At 48.5% G+C, this 25,782-nt stretch overlaps 1 protein-coding gene across 1 annotated transcript; it reads left to right on the forward strand.

The window, feature by feature from the left end:
- The first annotated feature begins 924 nt into the window (after positions 1–924).
- LOC112117931 (ADP-ribosylation factor 2) lies at positions 925–25,521 on the forward strand. The gene is made up of 5 exons (XM_024216065.2): positions 925–1,009; positions 15,848–16,013; positions 19,975–20,085; positions 21,836–21,960; positions 23,981–25,521. The coding sequence occupies exons 2-5, from the start codon at positions 15,866–15,868 to the stop codon at positions 24,140–24,142; spliced, it is 546 nt and encodes a 181-aa protein (XP_024071833.1). The 5' UTR covers positions 925–1,009; positions 15,848–15,865; the 3' UTR covers positions 24,143–25,521.
- Positions 25,522–25,782: the final 261 nt, after the last annotated feature.

Here is a 25,782-nt window from a genome sequence, read left to right on the forward strand (position 1 = left end):
TACTCCAGCTTGAGCATCTTGGCTATTAATACAGCCGGGCTCCATCTCTGGGTGGAAGCTGCTGCTCCTCTCAAGGCACAGCACTGCAATCTGGGACCTGTTGTCTTCACAGGACAGGGCCCTTCAGGCACGATGCAGCATCGTGCACTACGAAGTCTCCATAGGCCATTGCTTGGTCTCGCTTGGCATTACGCAGCCTATACGGTCGTGTCACGTGTTGTGGTGTGTCCTGGCTAAGCCGTGTGTCCTGCTGGGACGTAGAGTGGCCAGAGGCCGCAGTACAGCTGGGCACTGCAGGCTCCAGCCTCCCCAGGCGCCATGGGTCTGAGGGAGACGCAGCCCCACCCCCCGGCACTGCCACCCCCCTGAGCGCAGCACCGTGCCCGGCCATGCACCCAGGTGCCCCAGGGCCCGGCCTCAGCCCCACCACTGCACTGCCAGGGGCCCCACCCAGGCTACTGGGCACAGGCCCCCCCAGCGCGGCTGCAGGGCCAAGGCCAGGCCCGGACACGAGCCCCGCCGGGGCTGGCACCAGTCTCCACCCCACACACGTGCTCCTACCCGAGGTTCTAATTATAGCCCAGCAGCGCCTGGAGCGTTCCTTAAATACAGTCCGCGCCTGGCCCCGCCCGCCGGCCCCGGGGATTGGCCAATCCGCTCGGAACGCAGCCGCCATTGGTTGGAACCTCCTCCGCTGCTGCGGGCCCATTGGTTAAATCGCCGCGCGCGCGCCGTGGTGACGAACTAAAAACGTGCAGCAGGAAGAGCGTCACGTGGAAGGAGCGGCGTTTCCCTTCCCGGCCGCGGTCCTGCCGGCTGTTTCTGCCCCGCCCCCGACTACTGGTGCTGCTCTGATTGGCTGATCTTGCCCGTCACTCGCATTCTATTGGTCGAAGGGAGGAAGTGGGCGGGGATTAGCCGCCCCTTGCCCCGCCCCCCTCAGTCGCCATTTCGTTGCTGGAGCGGCCGGGAGCGGACGCGGCGTGCGGACGGAGCCGGGGCTCGCGGGGTAAGCGCGGCGGAGCGGCGTGGGGCCGGGTCCCGCCGGTTGGGCGCTGCGGTGGCCGTGCGGGCCGGGCCTGGCCTGGCCGGGGCTCCTGACCCACCAGCTGCCGGGGTGTCCCGTGCGCGGCCTGCGCGGGGAGCCGGGGCTCAGCCCGCTGCGCTGGGGTGGCGGGGCCGGGCCGGGAGCGGCGGGCTCGCCGGGCCGCTCGGTACAGGGCCGATGGTCCCTCGCGGGGTCTGTTCGTTGCGCCTCGCGGACACCTGCCGTTCGCTCCCCGGGCAGATTCCCCGCCACGCCCCTGCCGGGGATCGCCGCCCGCCGAGGTCGGGTTCGGTTCTGCTCGCCGCGACAGGCGGGTTCCCTGGATCCAGGTTTCTGTTCACAAAAACCGCCTCTGTCGAGTGACGGCAGGGGCCAAGTCAAGCGCGTGCGAGTGAGCGGCCCGGCTTACACTTGGGTGTGCAACCTTCATTCTGCTCACGTGTGTGTGTGAGAGAGACTCCTGTGCCCGGCAGGAGAGCGGGGTCCCTGTGTGAAGTAAATAACATGGCTTGCAATCAAGATGACACGGCTGACAGGAAATCGGGCAGTTCCTAACTTTTGAGTGCTTGGCCTTGCAACCCAGCTAACTTCGGTTTTTGAATCTGGCCCAGTATATCTAACGTTACAGCTAACCATAATCTGTTTTTACCTTTTTAGAAAACATGGGAAACTCTGTAGCAAGCCTGATCTTCCCTGGACGTTCTCTGGTTTCTCTTCTAATGCCGTCTCTCTTCGGGTTTGCATAGGTCTTGAGACTGCCCTGGATACCCAAGTTGCATAAATTTGATAAATTGTGATGTTAGGAACAATAATCCTACATTAGCCTCCAGGGGCTGGAGTTAATAGCCCAATCTTTCCCATCACTAGCTACTTTAATTCTAAGGCACAGAGGTTCAAAGAGTAGCCCATTGAGACTAGGGAGAGGCACACATGTGACTGAAGTATTGCGAAAGTGGCCCTAGCAAAGCACTTGATGTGGTAGAAGCTGGCTTTACATGTGAATCTCTGTACTGCAGTATAGAAGCTGTACACACACTAGTCTGTTTTAACTTACTTTGTTACTGCTGGTAGTTATGGGTACAGCCTGAAGAGGACTGTGATCAGATGTTTGGCTGTGTGTATGTTTTCCCCCTGTGTGCTGTCCAAGCTCTGCGCAGACAGTTGGCACAGCAGACCTTGAGTGAACTGCTCAATGACCACAAGATCTGTTAAGGTACGAAGGCCACCCAGCCAGGTTTATTGTTGATGAAGCACGGTAATAGCACCTGGCAGACTCTACGAGGATATGAAGACTTGTAACTTAACAAGGGGAATAAATATTCATGTCCATTTTGACTACACATACACTGACCTGGGAGAGCTGTGGTTGCTGTATGTGGAGCTGTGGTTGTCCTGCCTGTCCCCCTGTATGGAGTGGTACCAGGGCCGGCTCTGGCTTTCTGGCCGCCACCCCAGGCGCAAAAAAAAAACAAAAAACCTGTGACGCGGCCAGAGCCAGGGTGCAGGGGGACTCCCTGCGCTGCAGATGTGCCCCGGCTAGCAGGGGGAGGGAGTGGGGGGAGAGAGAGAAGGGGGGCGGCCAGGGCTTCAGCGGGGCACTGCCACGCGGCCCCTCCTGCCGTGCTCCCTGCCGGGAGGGCTCCACACCACTCTGGTCAGCTGGGAGGGAAGGACGCGGGCTGCCCTGCCGGACTTGCTGCAGGGCGCTCCCGTCCTCCACGCCGCTGCCCCCTACAGAGCGGCCAGAGCGGAACAACAACAAAAGCGGCCGTGCTGCCCTAGGGTTGGGCGGAATGCCGCCTCCTACAAGCTGCCGCCCCAAGCACCAGCTGGCTCGGCTGGTGCCTGGAGCCGGCCCTGAGTGGTAGAGATGCAGCCCTGTATTCCATGTAGAATGTTGGGGGAGGAGGGGGATGTCGTGAGGTGCTAACATGGAGTTGTTTTCCATGGACTGCAAAGGGAGGTGAGCTCAGGATTGTTGAACCTGTAGGTGCACCAGAGTCTGCAACATCTGTGCTTGCTGCCAGAGAAGACCTGTTATGTCCTAGTGCATCTCCCTCTCCTTTTCCTGGGCCTTTCTCCTGTCTGTTCTTTCCTTCTCCATACAGTGTACAATATTCACCCTCCAGGCCCTCTGCTCATGGTCCGATGTAGCACTGGCTTGTGGTATCTCACTGAACATATCCTCCCAAGTCCTCTTCTTTCTTCTCCTTATCTGGCTTAAGCGTTCTGTGGGTGTAGAGGGAGACCCCCTCAAGGTCACAACAACAGCAGTAGTGGCAGATAAAAGACACAGAAGTACCATTGTCAGTATAATCGCAACGGAAGGCAAAAGTTAAGGTTCAGAACTCCCTCCCATTGTTCGTCTGAAGTTTTTAACAAGACCTGTTTATTTGTACTTCAGAGCGCTTGTGCACCGTGCCAGCCATGGTGATTCTGCCCCGCTAGGGGTGAGGGAAATGAGAGAATTGCTCAGTTGCATGAAATTGAGTGTAGGGCAATGCACTGAATACGAGCACTGTGTTCCACAGGCGGTGGTGGTTTTAGCTGATATCTCACTCCTGAGGGTAACAAAGGGACAGAGCACAGCTGCTGCTGGCATCCTGAAGCCATCTGGGCCCTGTACACTGCTAACCTGTTTACTGCAATGGTGCTGCTGACGTTCTCGCCAGTTGATGTGGGAAAGTGACCCACTGTAGAGGAAGAAATAAGGCTGCCATCCCTAGAAACCTTCAGCAGAGGATTGCACAGCACCTCCATGAAAGTTTCATTGAGGTGTCTCAGGAGTATTCAAGGGATATATAGCTCTGTGTAAATAAACTGTTCTTCATGACTTCCTCTCCCCACCCAGCCCTCCAACTCTCTAGAGGAATGAAAAGCAGATAACAAGTCTCTGTCGCTTTGTACCACTACCTTTTCCAGTCTGAGTAAATTAGTGAAAAGGTAATAGCTCTGTCCTACTAAGTTTGGGGCACCATCAATACATCATTGTAATGGGAAATGCACTCACACACTTACCTGAGGTGCCTTCCCCTGCATTGGGCTCACCCATGCTCAAATGACTGGACTGAGGTAGAGTTGCAAACCGGTCCTGCCTTATGGCATGTCTGTGTCTCAGGCTCCTTGGAGGTATCTATGGCGGTGTGCAGGGTGGTGGTGAGTCCACCAAGTATGGCAGGCAGCTCTTTGTAAAAGTGGCAGTTCTGCATCTTGGCGCTGGATTGACTATTGGCCTCCGTGGTCTTCTGGTCTGCCTGCTGCAGCTCCTTCGCTTTCACGCTGCATTGCTACTGCTCCCTGTCATAGTCCTTCTCCTGCAATCATCTCATAGATGTCCACATTTCTACAGCTGATCCATAGCTGTGCCTGCACAGCTTCTTCTCCCCATGGTCCCAGAAGATCCAATATCTTCTGTCTACTCCAGGCTGGAGTGTGTAGATGGCATGGTCGGCCTGGCAGTTGCACACAACAGTGGAGAGCAGCTAGGTGTGCTTGCCAAGCTGGACAATCAGGACAAGGGATTTCAAAAATGTGTAGGGTTTCAAAGGGTTGGGGGTGAGGGCTTCTGGTCTCCTTGATCCCAAGCAATGCAGTTCACAACTGTGACCAGAGCGGTCAGTAGCAGGCATTGTGGGACACCTGCTGGAGGACTGTTAGGGTTGACATAGGTAATGAAGTGTCTGCTTGCACTGTGTTAACTTAGTACATCGACCATGGCTCAGCGCCACTTGGAGGTGTTTATTGTGTCGCCATAGGGGCGCTTACATCAGTGGGAGACACGTTTCAGTGTAGACACGTGCACAACTAGTTTTATGCAATGCGGCTTATGTCAACCTAACTCTTTAGTGCAGACCAGGCCTTAGCTGGTAAATTTGGTTTGTTCCTTGGTGTTGGCCAAGAAGGCAGCTGTCTAGAAGTCCGTGAGAGACTACTTGAATGCTCTGGGAAGGGAGTGACAAGACAGACTCCTTCACAGAGGCTCCCTCCAACTGCCTGGCTATGTAAATATAGCAAGAGCAGCACCCCATGGCTGACAGTCATTAGTTTCAATAACTTTTAAATGGGCATTGAAATGTTAGACACCAAGAGCATACTGAGACACATCCCAGCCTCATCCCCCTTCAGGAGCAGCCTCAGCCGTGCGGTTTCTCCCTCTGATGCCCATGCTCCTCTCTTCCCTGATTTGGGGAGCTGTGCACTGAGGTACAGCAACGCTAGCTCCAGCACCAATGTTCAGTGCCAGGTAAGGCTGCAGCAGGACTTCCCAGCCCCCCAAAACTGTAAAAGCTTGAAAATAAGAAGTTGGGGGGGGGGGGGAAGCCTACCAATGAGCTCAGCAGTGCGAAGACAAAATACCTTCCCCAGTGCGAGGAATATGTGACAGTCAGATGTGCTAATCTGATTGAATAGCATGAGGTCACAAGTAAGGTTACGCAGTAGAGTGCGAGTTTGATGAAGTTGGTGTGCATGATTCAGTACCTTTGACCCCACACTGTCTCCCCCCATGGCACCCCTGCACAGCCCTTTGCCTGTTTTGTTTTGTTTTTCCCTCAGCCTGGAATTCTGCATTTCACCCCCCTCAGACCGAGTCTCCCATTCATATGCCCTGAGCAGGTCCAACTGGATTTTGGCCCTGGCTGTACACTTCTTTTGTGAGCCTGTAATCAGTATGAAAATGCAGTGACAGAACAGCCTCTTCAAAACAAAGTGGTTTTTATCCATAGTAACAGAACTGAGAAGAGGGTGAAACAACAAGGCCTATATGTATACTCTCGTACCTAGAGCTTGCAAGTTTAAGTAGGTCCCATTGGTTCAGGCATCCCCCAGCATGCAGGCTGTCTCACCCAGCCTCAGCCAGGTCCTCAGGCAGGGTCTCCTTTTGAGTTTACAGGCTGTCTTATCCATTTCAGGGCTCCTTTGTATGTCCTGGGACCCCTGCATCTCACCAGGGATTCGCTGTATTGTCTGTTAACTTCTTATTTCTATGCTATTGAGGTTTTGGGGGTGGGGGTATGTCCTGCTTCAGCCTTAACTGTCACAAAAATGGTTGGTTTGTTTTTATTAACACTGTGCTGCTGGAATGTGTTGGCAAAGACCACACTGCTTAGAGCAGGAGCCAAAATCTCCCTAGCTTCTGAGACTGGCTTTGTTAATGACTCACTGCGTGGCTTTAGGTAAACTGCTTAGTCTCTCTCTGCCTCACTTCCCAGAGCTGTAAAATGGGGGTATGGATTTATTTGCCTTTAGTGGGGGCTGGCCTCCAGAGACCGGCCTGAGAGTAGGGGAGAATAAATGCCATGCATTGTAGGGATCGCATGTTTCTTCGAGGGCTTGCTCATGTTGATTCCAAGTAGGTGTGTGCGCCGTGTGCACAGTCACCAGAAGGTTTTTCCCCTCGCAATACCCGTCGGGTTGGTCCAGGCACCCCCTGGAGTTGTGCCTTCATGGCACCATATATAGGGCCCTACTGACCCGCCACCTCTTCAGTTCCTTCTTACCACCCGTGACAGTTATTGGAGCTGCATGTCTCTTCTGTTTCAGCAAGCCTTCCCCTAGGTTTCTATTGGTGAAACCTGTAAATAGTTTAGAGTTAAGCTAGTTAGTTAAGTTTCTGTTTGGGGGGGTATCCCCCCTATTAAGTTTTCCCCTCCCCAGGGATTGGGGTATGCCTCAGTCCCAAGGATTCAAGCCATGCAGGCCCTGCCACAAACCCATGCCAAAGGGTGATCCTCACAAATCCTGTTTGAAATGCCCCAGTGAATCCCATCAGACAGATCGTTGTAGGATTTGCAAGGGATTCTGTCCTAGGAACAAAAAGGAGAGGGACTTAAACAACTCTTCATGGAGGCAGCCCTCTGGCCCCAGGCCAATTGGATCTGGCACCCAGCACCTCAGTGTGGAGTGCACCAGTTTCAATTAGAGAGGCTACGGTGCTGAGGAAGGAATCTGTGCCTAGAGACCCCCAGCACCGTCATTCCCTGGTAACTAAGTCCCCATCTTCTGTGGCAGCCTGGCACCACTCCCATTCACTGGTGCCTCACAAGAAAACTGATAGAGGGCGCTCGCCCTTGGTGAGAGCAACTGGGAGAGAGAGCGCTACCAGTGTGTGTCCCAAGCCGGGGCACCCAGCGCCTACCGCACCGGAGGCAGCACCATCGACTACGGGCCAGTGCCAGTGGACTTCCCCATAAGGGAATGCCAGGTAGAGGAATTGACTCTCCCTTCCACCCCCTGGACATGTTTGAGGCAGCCAGGGACCTGGTAGCCATGATGCCACCACAATCCCCCGCAAGGCAAGAGAGAGTGCTGGACTCAGACCTCTGGCACCACAATGTAGTGCAGCACCTTGCAGAGGCAAGCTGGACATGATGCGGCACCGGTCGCCTTCCCCGCAGCACTGCTCTCCAGCGCCATCTGTATCCGCACCGCCATGGTCTCTGCACTCAGAGTTGCAGTCATCAGAGGCGGAGTCGTAATCTCCAAGTGTAGCCAGCACTGGTCAGAGTGGCACCGCTACAGGCAGGAGACAGCGCGAGCTCCCCCCATGGTGCCTTAGCCAGCGCAGTGGCAGATGCCCACACTATGGCCCTTTTGGACCCCGTGGGCATACCACCAGGCCCAGGGGTCCTATTCCAGAAGCTCCCAGTCTGTCACATCAGAAGGACGGGCTCCTCTACTATCCGGGGACCATTTACCACCGTGCGGCGCCGAGGTGGATGCTGAGATCGACGCCGAGGCCACTATAGAGCTCGGCACCAAGCATGATGACACCGCGTAGGGTGAAACTCACAAGCCAGAGGGTCAGGAGGGCCTGGTATCTCCAAGGGCATCCTCATTTTCCTCCCCGACGAGGCAGTGGCAGGGATGTCAACCACTCTGCCCCCCATGGACAACAAGGCTCACCAGGAGCTGTTGCGAAGGGTGGCCCAGAACCTTGGCCTCCAAGCGGAGGAGGTGATGGAGTCAGTGGACTCCATGGTGGACATTTTAGCGCCAGAGGGCCCATCAAATGGGGCATTGCCTCTCACAAAGACTATCCAGGCTGCCACCAAAACTCTGTGGCAGATGCCTGCCTCTATCCTCCCTACAGCTAAGGGGATAGAAAGAAAGTACTTTGTACCCTCAAAGGGGTATGAGTACCTCTTCACCCATCCGCAACCGGGGTCAGTGGTGGTAGCAGCTGCGAATGAGAGGGAAAGGCAGGGTCAAGCAGAGCCCAACACCCAAATCCAAGGACTCAAAGAAGCTGGAGCTCTTCTGCAGAAAGGTGCACTCCTCTGGGAGGCTCCAGTTCAGTACTGCAAACCAGCAAGGGGTCTTGAGCTGTTACAACTTCAACTCATGAGATACCATGACGAAGGTCAAGGAGTTGCTCCTCGCTGACTCTAGACAGAGTTCGCAGCGGTTGTGGAGGAGGGCAAGGCGCTGGCGAGGACCTCGTTGCAGGCCGCCCTGGTTGCGGCGGACTCGGCCACACAAACCATGTCATCTGCTATTGCCATGAGGAGTTGTTCGTGGCTGCATGTCGGCCCTCCCCCCAGAAGTCCAACGAACAATACAGGACTTTCCCTTTGAAGGCTCGGGGCTGTTTTCGAAGCAGACAGACTCCAAACTCCATAGTCTGAAAAATTCAAGGGCAACATTGAAGTTATTGGGGCTGCAAACACCAGTCCCACAGGGAAAGAACTTTAAGCCCCAGCCTCCTCTGCATTTTTTACCTGGCACAGCCTAGGCAAGACTACTCTAGGAAGCAGGGCAGGAACAATAGATGTAAGCCACCCCAGCCCCTCGTTCAACCAATGCCAGGGCTCGGCTAGGCAGTCCTCCAGCTCCAAGCCCGCCTTTTGAGGGTGTGCCCAGGAGCGGTGCACCAGACAGGATCCTGGATCCTTGCTTCCTGAACTGTCATAACCTCAGACTGCTGGGTGCTGCACATGGTAGAATTGGGATAGTCTCACCAATTCTGTTTCTCCCCTCCCTCCGTTCCCCATCCCTCCTCAGGGACCACTCTCACGAGCAACTTCTTATACAGGAGATGCAAATGCTCCTAAGAGCAGAAGCAGTAGAGGAGGTTCCTCAGGAGCTAAGGGGAAAGGGATTCTACTCCCGATATTTCCTAATCCCGAAAGCCAAAGGAGGTCTCAGACCCATTCTCGACCTGCAAAACCTCAACAGATTCATGTGAAACTTCAGCTTCTTCAGGATGTCATTGGCCACCATGATTCCCTCCCTGGATCCGGGGGACTGGTATGCCGCCCTCGACTTGGACGCGTACTTCCACATATCGATTGTCCCGTCTCACAAGAGGTTCTTCCGCTTCGTGTTGAACCGCACTCATCAGTTTACAGTCCTCCCCTTCAGCCTGTCAGCGGCCCCTTGTGTGTTTACCAAGTGCTTGGCAGTCGTCACCGCCTTCCTGAGAAGACGACAGGTGCAGGTGTTCCCATATCTCGACAACTGGCTTGTCAAGGGTCGCTCCAGGGTGCAGGTAGAGGCGCATGTAAAACTGATACGGTCAACCTTTGACAGGGTGGGTCTATTGCTAAACGTGCCGAAGTCAACCCTATCCACAACCCAGAGGATAGAATTTGTAGGAGCAATCCTAGACTTCACTCACGCCAGGGCATTCCTGCCAAAGTCTCGCTTCCGAGCCATTTGCTCCATCATAGAGGACCTCAGGCAGTTTCCCACCGTGATGGCACAGATATGGCCGTATGCACGTACATGGTTCAGCATGCAAGGCTGCAGCTCAGACCTCTCCAGGCTTGGCTGGCATCAGTATATCGGCCGAACAGAGACAGCCTGGACAAGTTTGGTTTCACTTCCTCCTCTGGTATTTGAGTCTCTTCTGTGGTGGCTCAACCCTCAAGCAGTATATGGAGGAGTGTCCTTCTCCAGGCCTCAGCCCTCAATGTCTCAAGTCACAGACACATCAGTGTTGGGGTGGGGATCACATCTAAGGGCCCTCAGGACTCAAGGTCTCTGGTCCCAAGTAGAGCTCTCATGTCACATCAATGTCAGGGAGCTGAGAGTGGTTCACCTAGCCTGCTAAACTTTCCATACACATCTGCCCTCCAGATGGGAATCAGTCATGACGGACAATACAACAGTGATGTTTTATATAAACAGACAGGGTGGAGCACGCTCCTCTCCTATGTCAGGAAGCCCTCAAGCTGTGGGACTTCTGCATAGCCCCCTAAATACACCTAGAGGCATCTTACCTTCCGGGATCCCAGAACGAACTGGCGGACCATCTCAGCAGATCCTCCTCAGCCACAAGTGATCCATTCGTCTGGACATCGTGAACAGCATCTTCCAACAGTGGGGAGTGCCCCATTCACAATGAGACTCAACAGGAAATGTCAGCAATTTTGTTCCTTCCTGAATCACAGCCTGGGCTCAATCGCAGATGCATTTCTCCTTCCCTGGAAGGACCACCTATTGTGTTCCTGCCCTTCCTGCTCATTCACAAAGTCCTGCTCAAGGTCAGAAGGGAAAGAGTGTCCATCATACTGATAACTCCAGCCTGGCCCTGTCCATAGTCACTCTGATCACCCTGCCACTGGTGCTGGACCTAGTCACTGAGGACTACAGCATCCCAACCTTGAGTCTCGCCCCTTTACGGCATGGAAGCTTCATGGCTAAACCCTATGGAGTGGGCGTGCTCGGAACCCATTCGAGAGGTCTTCCTCGGCAGCAGAAAACCATCCACTAGAGCTGCATACTTGGCCAAGTGGAAGAGATTTTCAATTTGGGCAATGCAAAGGGTACATCTCCGATGCAAGCATCAATGCCCTTCATTTGTTGCACTTAAAGAAGCTAGGTCTGGCAGTGTTGTCCTTAAAGGTTCACCTGGCAGCAATCTCTGCATTCCACCCAGGGGTTGACGGTCAATCAGTCTTTGCTAGTCCAATAATGGGCTGCTTTCTCAAGGGGCTAGACATGTTATACCCTCAAGTTCGCCATCCAATACCGGCATGGGACCTTAACCTGGTGATTTCCAGGCTAATAGGGCCCCCTTTGAGCCTGTAGCAACATGCTCGCTCCTCTCTACCTCTCATGGAATGTGGCATTCCTAGTCATGATAACTTCAGCCAGGAGGGTGTCTGAGCTCAAGGCCTTGACACCTGAACCTCCATATACAGTTTTCTGTAAGGACAAGGCCCAGTTGTGGCCTCATCCAGCCTTTCTGCCTAAAGTCGTATCACATTTTCATACAAGCCAGGACGTTTTCCTCTCAGTGGTTCTACCCTAAGCCACATGCCAACAGCTGGGAGCAAAGGCTCCATTCCCTAGATGTCAGATGGGCATTGGCTTTCTATATCAAAAGGACAAAACCATTTTGTAAATCAAACCAACTCTTTATTGCAGGATGAAGGGCCTCCGGGTTTGATCGCAGAGAATTTCATCGTGGATCACGTTCTGCATTTGAACTTTCTATGTGCCAGCCCATGTGCTGTCAATGCAGTACACGAGGGTGCAAGCCGCCTCGGCTGCATTCCTGGCACATGTCCCTATACAGGAGTTTTGCAGGGCTGTGACACTGTCGTCGATCCATATGTTCACCTCACATTATGCTATCACTCAACAGGCCTGGGATGATATAGCATTTGGCAGAGCAGTGCTTCAATCAGCAATTCACTGCGCTCCGATCTCCCCTCCTATGGTCTGCTTGGGAGTCACCTACTTGGAATCAACATGAGCAAGCACTCGAAGAAAAGATGGTTACCTACCTTTGGTAACTGTTGTTCTTCAAGATGTGTTGCTCATGTCTGTTCCAAGACCCACCCGCCAACCTCTTTGTCGGAGCAATGCTGTCAAGAAGGAACTGAGGAGGCGGCAAGTCGCCAGGGCCTTATATGCAGCGCCATGAAGGTGCAACTCCAGGGGGTAGCTGGACCGATCTGACAGATACCACTAGGGGAAAAACCGTCTGGCCACTGTGCACGCGGTCCGCACACACCTACTTGGAATGGACATGAGCAACACATCTCGAAGAACAACAGTTACAAAAGACCGGTAACCGCCTTACGTTGTGCATAGATCACAGTGGGATTTTGGTGGTACAGAACATAGCACTCCAGTGTCTGAGGTCTTACTAATTTGGGACAGTAACTCCGTGCTCCTTTTAAAGAATGGGTTCCACCAAAAAGTGTCTTTGTTGAAAATCAAAAACTTTAATGCTTTTTGGCTCATCCTGACTTTAAGTATTAAATAGTCTCTAAACTAAGGGATCGTCTCTGCTACTCTTCCTTGTTGAGTCAGCTGCTGGGGATAAATGAGTATTGGTCCTTGGCCTGATAGATATAGTCCTAGCTTCTGCTTGTGTGAAGAGGAATTTTCCCCCCATAAGGGCCCAGCATGAGCTGTGGAGTTTTACAGCCTATGTCAAGCAGGAGGTCGGACTAGATGAGTGGTTCTCAAACTTTTGTACCGGTGACCCCTTTCACATAGCAAGCCTCAGAGTGCAACCCCCCCCCTTATAAATTAAAAACACTTTTATATAAGTTTAACACAATTATAAATGCTGGAGGCAAAGCAGGGTTTGGGGTGGAGTCTGACAGCTTGTGACCCCCCACATAATAACCTCACAACCCCCTGAGGGGTCCCAACCCCCAGTTTGAGAACCCCTGGACTAGATAATCATAATGGGCCTCTACTGGTCTTAGAAATCATGAATCTATCAAAGGACATTTTTCCACACCACACGTTAGGATGTAGAACTCATTGCCATGTGTTGTTGAGGCCAACCAACTGGAGAACCAACCAGCTATTTGGGTCCTAATATGGTTATGGTTTTGTAAGCAGAGGGGTGGTCCAAAACCATCATGGAGAACAAACAGCCTGTTTTGTCAGGAGTTCATCTCCAGGTCAGCTAAGGAGTAGAATTTGTGCAAAGTTTGACAACCTCCTTTGTAAAGCATGGACATCCAAACTGGACACACATCCAGTAATGGTCTCTCTACTGCTGTATGTATTGATAATAGCACCCCCTACTGGACTTGATACCCCCTGCCTTACTGTTCATAGAGCACATTTGCTCCCAACTGCTGCATCATCCTGGGGGCTTATTCAATTCATTATGCACCTTTGGTTGCCACTGTCTAACACGTACAAAATATACCTTGATAATGAAAGGTTTTAAATCCCTGGGGAAACACTTTGTCAAGAGCTGCTGCTAATAGAAAGTGCTAGCATGCAATGATTAGACATTGCAAAGTCAAGGTGCCATGTCATCCTCTAACAATGTCTTTAGTTTATATTTTCATCCTTAATATGGCTTCCCCTTTTGATAGCATTCTAACGTGCATGAATAGCTTGTTTTCATGCCATCTTGGTCTGCATTCTGATTCATCATAACTGGATTGCTGTCTTCCCCTTACATGAGATCTAGATCTCAGACTTACAGTCCCACCTACAGCATCTGCTTGTGCTACTTTTCAGTTTCTCTTAGACTGTAGTCCGTCACACTCGTCAGATGGATGCTGACTTTAGTCTCCTTTGGGGTGTTTTGTTTTATAAAACCAAAGTCTGGTGCCCTCCATGCACCAAACCGGGAACAGCACTGGCAGTAACTGACCTGCATTGTGCTGCCTCCTATACCAAGAGGGGATGATCATTAGGAGCTACAGTGATTGCCTCCCTGATCATTTGCTGATTGGATTTTAGGCTGAGCCTGCCCAGAGTTCCAGTTGTGGGGGCTGCTTGTGACATGGGTGCTTGACCTATTAGGAATTGGGCTGAGATGATCAGTGTTTCAGTTGGGTGATAACTTCAGTTTGTATCTGGCTAAACTAAGTAATGGTGAGAGGCTCTAGTCCCACTGCCAATTGCCTGACAGTTTCCCCTGGCTGCTCTTCCTTTTATGGGTCATGGGTTTTAATTTGTACCTGGTGGATTTTGTACTTTCTCCCACAGTCTCAGGTGGCATGCGCACTCCAAAATGTAACATGAGGTTTAGTTTAGTTTGAGCTAACAGCCAAGTTGGAAACTAGCTGAGGATCTACCTCTTTTCCCTTTTCTTGCTTTCTCCCTTCAGAATCAATAGCATCCCAAACAGTAGATAGTAGATTTGCTATTTTCCAAGCCTTACATCTCTACTGCCATTCCATGCTTGATTTCTCTGAATACTGCAGGACCCTCCTCCTGTGGCAGACTAAACCACCAGTTTCTGTCTCTGTAGAAACCCCGAGTCACCTGCCTTGGTTTCATTCACCATTGTCCTTTCTCAGTCCCCAAAGAGTGATCTTGCATTGACTCCAGAGTTCAGAAATACTAGTCGTGAGCTGCCCATGGAGGCCTGGAAATCACAGCTTTCAGGGAATGAGCATTAATGTTCTAGCCTATCATACCAAGCTGCTATGCATAGAGTTGCCAAGGGGGTTAGTTTTAATAAAAATCTGTTTGATTAGCACTCAGAAATGTCAGTTACTACTCGGACTACCTGGGACAGCTAATGATCTTGTCTGAACGAATACATAGTGGGGGAAATGCATGATTCCTGGAACCCCCTCTCCACTGGGACTCCCAAAGTTGACTCTTGCGGTATTGCAATGAGTAGGAATGTAGTTTGAATTTTTTTACTCTGAAAACGTATATGCAAATAGGATTACAGCATATTCTGTGGTGCAACAGGGGAAAGGGAGATGTTTAATTCCAAGGCGCACCTACATTTTGCAACACAAGTCTCAGCTGATCGTTCAACAGGAACCTTATATCTGCCCCCTTATTCTATTGTTATAAATTAAACACAGACGCATAATATGTGCTCTCACTTGGTTGAGCAGAAATTGTGTTGAAGTCAACCAGTGATTAAAATCCTGCATTTGCTCAGCTTTTTCCTTATGGTAGGTAGTTGAATACAGTGTCTGTACGCTGCAGTTCACTGCTTTACAGGCAGGGTGCTGTGCACCTGTTTTAAATCTATAAGGCAATGAGCAGACTCATTGTGGGTGTGGTTAGATGTTGGCTGTGAGTGTGTTCATTCAGGGTGCTGTCTCAGCTCTGCGCAGATAGTGGAGATAGCAGACCTCAGTTAAACTGCCCGATAAATCCACAGACCAGGTTTTAAGCGAAGGCACCTGGCCAGGTTTATTGTTGACGGAGCACGGTGATAGCACCTGGCAGACTCTACGAGGATACTAAGACCTGTCTGCCTGTGACCATGGACTCAGCTCAGTCAATGGCAGGACTTTCCACTGCCCCCCTCGGCTGACCAAAGACATTCCCTCTGAGATACATTTTATACCCCGATACAAACAAGTTGGTACTGCCCCTTTGCCATAGTTAGTTACTGACCCCTGACGTCGATAGTTATCACCCATCGTCTTGTACATGTTGGTTCGATCAAAACATCTCTATTCTGTGCTGTCATCCTGACCTTATCTTTTAGGAGGGGTCAGTGTGTTCCTGTTATCTAGGGGAATGGTTTTTGTACCATCCTTGATATCAGGGTGTTCTGGTACCTCTTGATATTGGGTTGTGTTTGCGCAAGTACTCTGACTAGCACTTCTTAGGAACGTGTATTTCTGCAATATCAATCAGCCCTGTTCTTGCCAAATTCTGTGAGTAAGTCCTGCCTCATACAAGGGCTTATGTCTCAGGCTCTCTTCCTAATACAGCAGGGGTGGAGGAGAGATGCAATCATTAATCCTGTCAATCTGTATTGGGTGGTTAAGAATCATTCTGAGATTGCATGTAAGCAGGAATTCTCCGTAGATGGGACACCTATACAGAGATTGTCTCTTGCACCACACTGAGGCATGGGGAGCTGCTAAATCAATCTCTTTTTCTTAACAGAGAACATAACCAACTACAATGGGGAATGTCTTTGAAAAACTGTTTAAAAACCTCTTTGGGAAGAAAGAAATGCGAATTCTCATGGTAGGTCTGGATGCAGCAGGAAAAACCACCATCCTTTACAAACTTAAGCTGGGTGAAATTGTGACCACCATCCCAACAATAGGTAGGTTTTACTAATGTACTGACTCCATTAGAGATGTGTGCAGTAAGGGAACGTAATCAGAGATTCACAGAGACTTTCTGACACACCAGTTTGTGAGCACTGTTGTGCCTTATCCCAGGTCATGTAGTGTGAGTTGAGAGTGGCCAGAGGAACCTGGTCTTAGAGCAGAGAGTTAAGACGCTTCTCTGACTTCACTATAATGAGCCCTGATTCTAAAAGGAGCAGAAAACCGCATCCTAACGCCAATGTTAAATGTTTGTTTGGTTAATGGAATGCATGGACTGAAATTTACAAAGAGGTAATATGGTCTAATGGTTCAGACTGGGGATTAGGAAATGAGAGATATGGGTTATGTTCCCAAGTCTGTCTTCTAATCTTGGGCTAGAGATGTAAAAGGTTAAACTGTTAACCAGTAAGCATTAGGCTTACTGTTAACCGGACCTTAACCGTTATCCCCTGCAGCGGGCCATGCAGGGGCCACGGGGTGCGGCCAGGCCAGAGCGACCCAGGCCATGGTGTGTGGCCTGGTGGGGCCCTAGCCCCAGCAGGACCCTAGCCCCAGCAGGACCCTAGCCCCTGCCGCCCTGCACTGGCCTGCCGTGGGAGTGACATCAGTTAACCATTAACCAGTTAAATTATACAATTTTAATAGTTTAACTAGTTAACTTTTCTAACCAATATTTACATCCCTGCCTTGGGTCAGGGTGGATTGATTTAAAACAAGGCAATTTAAATCACCAAGTGGAAAGCATTGATTTTAATCACCTTTTCTGGTTGTACTTCCTTTATTTTTCAAAGAAAGGTGCATTCTCATTGGTTTATATAATCATTAAAACATGTTGATTTACAACTAAATAGAGTCTTTACACTAGATTTACTAAATCTTTTTGCTACATAGGAGCATTTATTTAAGCAATTATATAGCTTAATATTTTCAGCTTCTTATTAATTATACAATTTTAGTATGTTAGAAAATGGTGAATGATATATTGCTTATTAGATAATTTTTCTCATGATTTTTTGTCAAGCTGCATTAGGATGGCAACTGGAATTTTATTAAACACACAACAGCATGTACAATTTATTAAACAAAACAACATTAAATGTTTGGATACATAAATTTCTCATATCAAAACATGATTCACATTTACAACTAAATGATTTATTAAAGGAACAGAAGAATTAACTGTAGTCAGTGAATTAAACTGATTACTTCAGGTCAGCCTGAAAAAAATTCCAAATGTGTAAGTGAAAGCAACTGGCGCTTAACTTCCTACTCGCCTAAGCCTCTTGGAAATGAGACAACAGTCTCCTAAGTTATTTAGCTGTTCTTCAAACTTTAAAACAACCAGATCTCATCCTCATCCTCCTTATTTTCATTCGTAGTCTGGAAGAGACACACAGCTTTCTCGTTTTTTCAACTCCCAGTTGATTTCTCAACTTTGAATTAGTCCAAATTTAAAAAAAAAAAAAAAAAAAAATCTTCCTGTGCCTGCGAAAGAGGCAACTGCTGTCAGAAGCTGAGTTAGCCCTTCAACAAACTCTGGTTCCAGGTGCTTAGCTAGTGACTTCCACCAGTTCATTAGTGTGACTGTTTTTAAAACATCAGCCAATACCTACTGCTTGAATGGTCCCCTCCAGCCCTGATCTCTGTTCTGGTCGGTATGACTGAGAGGTGATTATTAGATGCCCGTGTCATAGCTGCAGGTTCTTCTGCAGCAGCTAGGCATCAACCCTGGTACTCTGGGTTGAGACTATTAGCAAGAAAATCAGGTGGAGCAAATGCGTGAGCCACCTGCTTCTTTACTGCCTGCTGCTTAACTCTGTTGGTGCCTCTGTCTTTCTTCACTGGCTCTTGAAGTTCTGTCCAAATTTCATCAGCAGCCGAGTAGCAATTGTTCTACAGTTTGTTCCGGGCTGTGGAAATAGGTTTCAAGATATTCAGCATATCTTCTGCATTTCTCTTTAGCCCAGTGTTGACTACTTTCCCTGCAATAGTTTCCTCTTTTTTGTTTCCATTTGCTTCACAAATTCTCATCCGAGTAAGCCAGTTCTTAATAAATAGCTGAAGAAGTGGGCTCTAGCCCACGAAAGCTTATGCCCAAATAAATTTGTTAGTCTCTAAGGCGCCACAAGGACTCCTCGTTGTTCTAGCTCAAAACCGTCACTCAGTGAATTTCAACAACGTTTTCCTTTATTCCTGGAGTTGTTCTGAAGTTTAAAAGATGCATCAAATGAGCACTGCCCCCATTTTATTACAAGTTTCAGGTTCCCTTCATTCTCCATCTAGATTTTGCTACATTTGCAGCATGACAAAGCTATGCACTTGATATGCACTGTTCATTATAGCTTTCACTGCTATCCAGGCACTTCCTGATGTATCCGTTGTTTATCTTATAGAAACAGCCCCATCTTCCGTTGCCACACAAACACGTATTACTGGACTGTTGTGTACATTGCTCCACCCATCAAGACTCAGATAACAAATGTCCTATCAATGTGTTTTGCACATTTCCTTCTCAGACCGTGTATCCAGCAACCTTCCAGCTCTGCTGGGTGGAGTGGAGCCTGGTCGTAATGATTGAACCATGTCAATGAAATGTTTGTTCTGAAACCAGACAAAAGGGAAAAATTGTTCCATGAATGAACCAAACACATTTTTCATCTAATGGAGTCTGGCTGGAATTTGCTGGTCATGCTTATGAACTCATCCATGGTTTTTCTGGGTGACGGTTTCTTTTTTTGACACTCAGGAAATCTACTGTCTGATGTGTGTTTAGTTACAGCTCTGCTGGTGGGACCAGCAGATGGTGACGCTGTAGATATTGCAAATGCTAAGCGTTCGATCCCCTTGCGTCTAACCTAGACCATCGAAACCAAATGTTTATTAAAAAAAAAAAAAAAAAGGCAGTCACCCTGACTATTACTCAGGGCACTGCTTTTAAAAAAAATAAAATTGTCAATGAAAGATTCCTCCTACTACAGCCGTTTGTATGACTGTTTAAATGATATAACTTACTCTAAACCCAGTTTGATAGGGAAAATAATCAATCATATCGATTATTTAAATCAATCTAACCCCCTATCTCAAGCAACATACCAAACAGATTGGGAAAAAAAATTAATGTTAAAATTCATAAAGTCCTAATAAAACTGTACTTTTGAAAAGGAAATCTTCCCCTAGGATGGTTGACTACGTTGAGCAATAGAAGTCCAGCAGTGACAGTGAAAATGTAACTGATCAATACTCCTACAACAAACATTTTGAAATTCATAAGTAAGTAATCCACCAAAAACACACTTATGACAATCTGAATGATCACTTACAAGCACAGTAAGACAGGGTTGGCCGTCCACAGGAATGGTGCAGAGAGAAGTTTACTAACCAGTTGATCCAGATTTTTCAGACACATCCACTTCATCTTCAAAGTTCTTGCCTTCTGAGGAGGGTTTTCTTGGTCATTTTGTTCTGACAACAAGGCCTTGGATTTTTTGTTGCACTGTTTACATTTGGCCCATGTTCCTTTTTGGAAGGAAATATTGAAATATTCTCAGATAGGGCCTCTTACGACCTGCAGCCATGGCATTTTTTCTCCAGTTCCCTCCAGATTCCATTGCATTTCTGAGCAGACCTGAGGCACTAACTCCAGACTGTGGGCAAAATTCTAACTTGGGAGAATTAGTTTTCCTACCTTCCTTGCAGTTTCAGTTGACTATGATATTCAGTTGAGATTAGAAAATATAGTGTTGCTGTGTGCTATCAAATAACTGTCACATTCTACCTCAGAGGTGTCTGTATTTAAATGGTGACCCTTGCCTAGCTCTCAGATGTTAAGGCTTAATACTTAAAAAGCTCTTTGAGCTCCGTGGATGAAAGGCAATATAGCAATGCAAAGTCTACTTCATCTTTATTGGCTTGGGCTATATTTAAATTCCAGTTCTCTGACTCTCTCCCATGCAGGTTTCAATGTGGAGACTGTAGAATACAAAAACATAAGCTTCACAGTCTGGGATGTGGGGGGCCAGGACAAAATCAGACCCCTCTGGCGGCACTATTTCCAGAACACACAAGGTAAGTGCATATTTAAACTGCATACATACTGTAAAGGTCACACATCTAAATGCTGTCCGCCTTGTGCATGTGACTGTTCAGGCCTCAGCCGTGGCTTCTCTAAGCCAATAAACGTCAGTCTTGTTTGGTCTTTCACTTCCGCCTCTGTGCCACTCCTTAACTCTTTACCTAATTGGGGAGTGGCTGCTATGGTCTCCATAGTTAAGGTTACTGTTTAAACACTTTTGGAAACCACTCTTACCTGCCACACACACAGTTAGATCAGTATGACTGATGTGGCAGTTCAGAGCCTTTTGTGCAAGTCCCAGGTAATTTAGTGACGGGTTTCCTGAGATATAGCCCACACCTGCAAAATGGCCTATTTAAGAAATGCTTTTATTTGTGCAGAGATTGGGGGGGGAGGCCTGGGAAAGGATCCACATGCAGTTTATATTGCTGGATGCCCTCTGAATTTTAGCACCTCGCTCTGTAAACAAGCTCAAACTAAGGCTTAGTGTTGGAGTTTAGTTTTTGGCTCTGCAGAGCAAGTTGCTGGACTACAGTGAGCCATGCATGTTTTACAGAGGCTGAGGGAACTGGGCGTATTTAGTCTGCAGAAGAGAAGACTGAGGGGGGATTTGATAGCTGCTTTCAACTACCTGAAAGAGGGTTCCAAAGAAGATGGATCTAGACTGTTCTCCGTGGTAGCAGATGACAGAACAAGGAGCAATGGTCTCAAGTTGCAGTGGGGGAGGTCTAGGTTGGATATTAGGAAACACTATTTCACTAGGAGGGTGGTGAAGCGCTGGAATGGGTTACCTAGGGAGGTGGTGGAATCTCCTTCCTTAGAGGTTTTTAAGGTCAGGCTTGACGAAGCCCTGGCTGGGATGATTTAGTTGGGGATTGGTCCTGCTTTGAGCAGGGGGTTGGACTAGATGACCTCCTGAGGTCCCTTCCAACGCTGAGATTCTATGATTCTACAGTCCTGTGCACAGAGACTCTACTCCTTAGATGACCCGAAGATGCACTGCTGACAAAACAGGCAGTTTAATGATGGTTTTACGCTGCCTCTCTGCTTACTAGGCCATAAAAACATTGGGAGACCCAAATCGCTGGTTGGTTGTCCAGACAAAACTTAACTGTGTCCCAGAACCATATGATGCTGCAGCTTTGCTTGTGGCAGCAATGGCCCAGGTTAAGAAGCATTACTTTAAAAGGCCTACAAAGAGGCAGAAGGGTTAACTTTTTCTTGCAGCCTGTAGTAGAAATTGTGTCCCAGTTTCAATTTGACGCTTTCAGACGTTGGGGTTTTTGGTTAAATAAGAGTGGCTGAGATGACGTATTATCCATACTCCAACTTGACTTGTGTTTTATCAGGAGTGGAAGCTTGAGGAATTAGCCTTGCACAAGGTGAAAATTGATAATCTTTGGCTATGTAATTGAAAGGACATGTTAGCTAATTTTTTCTTTATCTAAGAACTAGGTCAAAGTGTGATGGAGGACAGGTCCATCAGTGACTATTAGCCAAGATGGTCAGGGACACAATCCCATGCTCCAGATGTCCCTAAACCTCCAACTGCCAGAAGTTGGAACTGGTCAGGAGGGGTGGATCACCTGAAATTGCCCTGGCTGTTCATTCCCTCTGAAGCATCTGGCCAGTGTCAGAGGATACTGGGCTAGATGGACCATTGGTCTGACTCAGTATGGCCCTTCTTACATGACCTAGTTATTACTGAACACTGATTGCATCTCTCCTCTGACTCTTGCATAGGCTTAATCTTTGTAGTGGACAGCAATGATCGGGAGAGAGTGAATGAAGCAAGAGAAGAGCTCACCAGAATGTTGGCAGAAGATGAGCTCCGCGACGCCGTTTTACTAGTGTTTGTAAACAAACAGGTGAGGTGTTTCCTGCTCCCTGCCTTTTCTAGGTCTTTGTGGGTGGCCCTTGTGATTGCTAGCATTGGCAGTCTTTAAATCTTCTGCAAGATCTGCTCTAATTCAAAAGGAATTATTGTGGAGCAGTTCCAGGACCTGTACTACACAGGAGGTCAGACTAGAATTGATCACAGTGGTTGCTTCTGGCTCTGGAATCTATAAATCTATGATCCTAACCAGGAAGAGGTTCCAGGCTAGACAATGAACTGGCTGTGGGGAATGTTCCAGTTCTTACTAAATAAAAATATTTAGCTTCTGAAACTGGAACTACCCTATGAGTTCTTGCTAGTGCACAGTGCTGGTGCAGTCTCTGCCTGGGAGAGATTAGGTGGGGTGGGGGAAGAACTCTGCATATGTGAGATTGATGTTCTGGGACTTCTTGTAATTCAGCCTTGTGAAATTTTGCTGTTCTGGGGAGAGTACATTTTAATTTAGTGGAGCAAATATTCTTAGCATCTTCGTTATACTCAAATGGGCAAATGGTATTTGTACCTGAGCTGGTAACATTTCAGTTGTTCTTGCGAGGCTGATCTGTTGTCACTCTGCCCCACTCCTGCTGTCAATGTCTGGATTAGATTCTTCCAATGACACTCAACTCTCCAGTTAAAATTTGCTTGTAAACCATGCCAGCCTTGCAATACTTGCTTGACATTCCCGCTGGTTCTTCCAGCCATTTTGCCTACCTGCTTAGGAATGTAGGAATCAGTGAATAGTTCATTAGCGTGGCAGGCACAGCAAATCCAAATGACAACTCAGACCTGTTCATACTGAAATTCATAGTCCGGCATATGCTTCTCTCCCCATCATAGCAGACTTCAGTTATTTGCTTCACTTTCATCTAAAGCTTTCAGATGTCCCTAAAAACACATCAAGTAAATTGGGTAGCAGACAGGTGGGGTCCTGAATCAGTGTTCCCTCTAATTTTTTCCATCCATGTGCAGAATGAATTTTATGTGCACCAATATCGAGGTATGTGCAGATGTGCGCCACCAGTAGAAACACAAATCCTAGATATAATATATACTTTTAAAAAGTTACCATAGGGATAATTACTCCAGCCAGGACAGGTTAGGCATTTTACAACTCACTGCTCAAAGAATTAAATTTAAGCATAAGAAAAATTATGAAATGCACAGACCAGTCAAAAAACTAAAATAACAGCAATGTGAAAGAATAAAATTAGAGAATATATGTGCATTGCAAGAAGTACCAACAACAATACAAGTATGTGTTAGGAGGTGAGTGTGAAAGCGTGTGTGTTGGGGACAGAGATAGTGGGGGGGGTTTGGAGAGACAGACAGGGGGTGTGTGTATGTAGAGAGACAGATGGTGGAGTGTGTGTGGAGAAAGACGGGGATGGGGGGGGCATGGGGGTGTGACTGTATGAGAGACGGTGGGTGGGTGTGACAGACAGATGGGGTGTATGACAGATTGTGTGTCTAAGACAGTGACTGTGTGAAGAGAGACAGACTGGGGGGTGGGTGTGTGTGTGTGTGTGTGAAGAGAGGCATGGTGGGTGTGTGAAGAGAGGCAGAGATTGTGTGTCTGAGACAGTGACTGTGTGTGTGTGACGCGTGAACGCTGCCCCTTTAAGTAGATCGGCACTCACCAGTCTGACGCCTGCTTGTACAGACACAGCAGCAGCTCCATTCCACATTCTACTCCTGAGTCGTGTCCCGTCCCCTCCCCCCCGCTCTGCGGAGATGGGGTACATGGGCAGGGGGGACACCCTGACTTAAACCTCCCCCACCCCCACTCTGCGCAGGAGGCTCCCAGGAGCAGCTAGCCTGGAGCTCGAGGGCAGGGGCAGTGTGGGGGAGGGGCACCTGAAGTACACAGCACTTGATTGACTGCTGAGCGGCTGCACGGCTGCACAGCTTAGAGGGAACACTGGTCCTGATCAGCCTGTCTTGTCTTTAAGGTGCGCGTGCACATAAGCATTTTTAGTTATAACATTGTATGTGATTAAACTTCCCTTTAGGACCTTCCCAATGCTATGAATGCTGCAGAGATCACAGACAAACTTGGCTTGCATTCCCTTCGTCAGAGGAGCTGGTACATCCAAGCAACGTGTGCCACCAGCGGAGACGGGCTTTACGAGGGATTGGACTGGCTCTCCAACCAGCTCAAAAATCAGAAGTGATCAATTCCCCGAGCATCTCATGAGAACCAGCCAGCCTCTGCTATGTGTGCGTGTGTGTGTGTGTATGTCAGAGGGAGAGAGAGAGAGAGATCACACAGGTGTGTGCGTCTGGGAGTGGGAGCAGCTTTCTCACACAGTGCCTTAAACATGCTGTAAAATAAAACCAATAGTATTCTATTTTAAACACTACCTTCCATAGCTTTGAACATTGCATTTTTACACCAGCAAGCGGAACTTAGGGGATTCTATGGGACATGATTGGAAAAAGGAGCCTCGGCACTTGAAGGACAAGAAAACCTGGCGTGTAAAACGAGTTGTTATTGCAGTTGTCTTGTGTGAGTTTTGTGTTTCCCATTATCAGTGCAGCCTGTTGTAGTGTACAGTTTGATCCCCTTCCTTCCTTCATTTTTCAGTAGAAACATAATTTTACTCTCTGAATGTTGCCATGGGACTATATACCAGCATGTTACTCAGTATTTCAAACCCCTGACCCAGGCATCCTTGTGTAGAGCGAGATGTCTCTTCCGGTTCAGTTGAACAGTAGCATAGACAGTGTGTTCTGTGGTGGGAACTGTGTATTTTACTCTGCTGTGTGTAACATACCTCATTGTAAAGTAATTTGGGGGGTTGTGTTGCTTCTTTGGATCAAGGTTTCCCCAGCTCCAGTCATAGATTAGCCCCTCTAGCTAATTCCTCACTCGTGGGATGGCAAAAGCTCAGCTGGGGAGTGAGACTTGAGAGGGGATCAGACGTCTGCACAGGCCAAGTGACGTATTTCTCAAATGACCTTAGTTACTGGCATTATGTGAGCATCTCCATTGGCAGGCTGGAAACGAGGCTTCCGAGATCACTGCTCCCACTCCTGCTTTGTACAAAACGTCCTACGTTCATTGGGAAGGGCTAGCAATGTCTTGTACGGTTATCTAGTCTAACAAGTAGGGTTCCTGCAACGGAGATAAACCTAATCAGTCTGTGAACGTCAGTAATTTGGTGTCAAGGGGGAGAAAGGAATCTAATGATAGAGGGGATTTGGGAGACTAGACTGGAGCAGCCTGGGCTAGTGCTGTGTAAGCAATTCTCATGTCCGAAAAATCCATTCCAGTTTCAGCAAAACATGTGATTTGGCAAACACTGCTCTGTATCGGATAGTCCTTTTGACCCACCAGATGACGACGGCCAGAAGTACTCTTACCACAATTGTGTTTGCATTTCCCCCCTGAAGTCTCCACTATCCCCTCATCCCTTTTGGTCACAATGTGGAAGAAAAGGCTGGTGCCTCTTCTGCCATTGACAGTAATGCTTTGCACAGGCTCAGTGAACAGAATGTGCAGTTACTCTTTTGACTCTTGTTTTTAAAAAAAAAAAAATTTTTTTTTTTTTTAAACCCTCTAGCTCTTGGAAGGGGAGACTGTCAGTCTTTTAACCATTTGAATCTACTTAGACTATTGAGAAAATGAAGCAGAAATGTCTTTTTAATAGAAAAGTTTCATATATTCATGTTCAAAAGTGTATGTCTATAAAAATACGATGTGGGGAGGGAAGCGAAGTGTGAATCGGATACAAGCCAAATGTGGATTTGGTTTTTGAACCATGTTGTAACTTCTCTGAGAAGTGCACTGTAATAAAGAGAATCTGTCTTG

Source organism: Terrapene carolina, unplaced genomic scaffold (genome assembly GCF_002925995.2).
Source record: "Terrapene carolina triunguis isolate 2854851 unplaced genomic scaffold, T_m_triunguis-2.0 Scaffold495, whole genome shotgun sequence".
In the NCBI taxonomy this organism is placed as follows: Eukaryota; Metazoa; Chordata; order Testudines; family Emydidae; genus Terrapene; species Terrapene triunguis.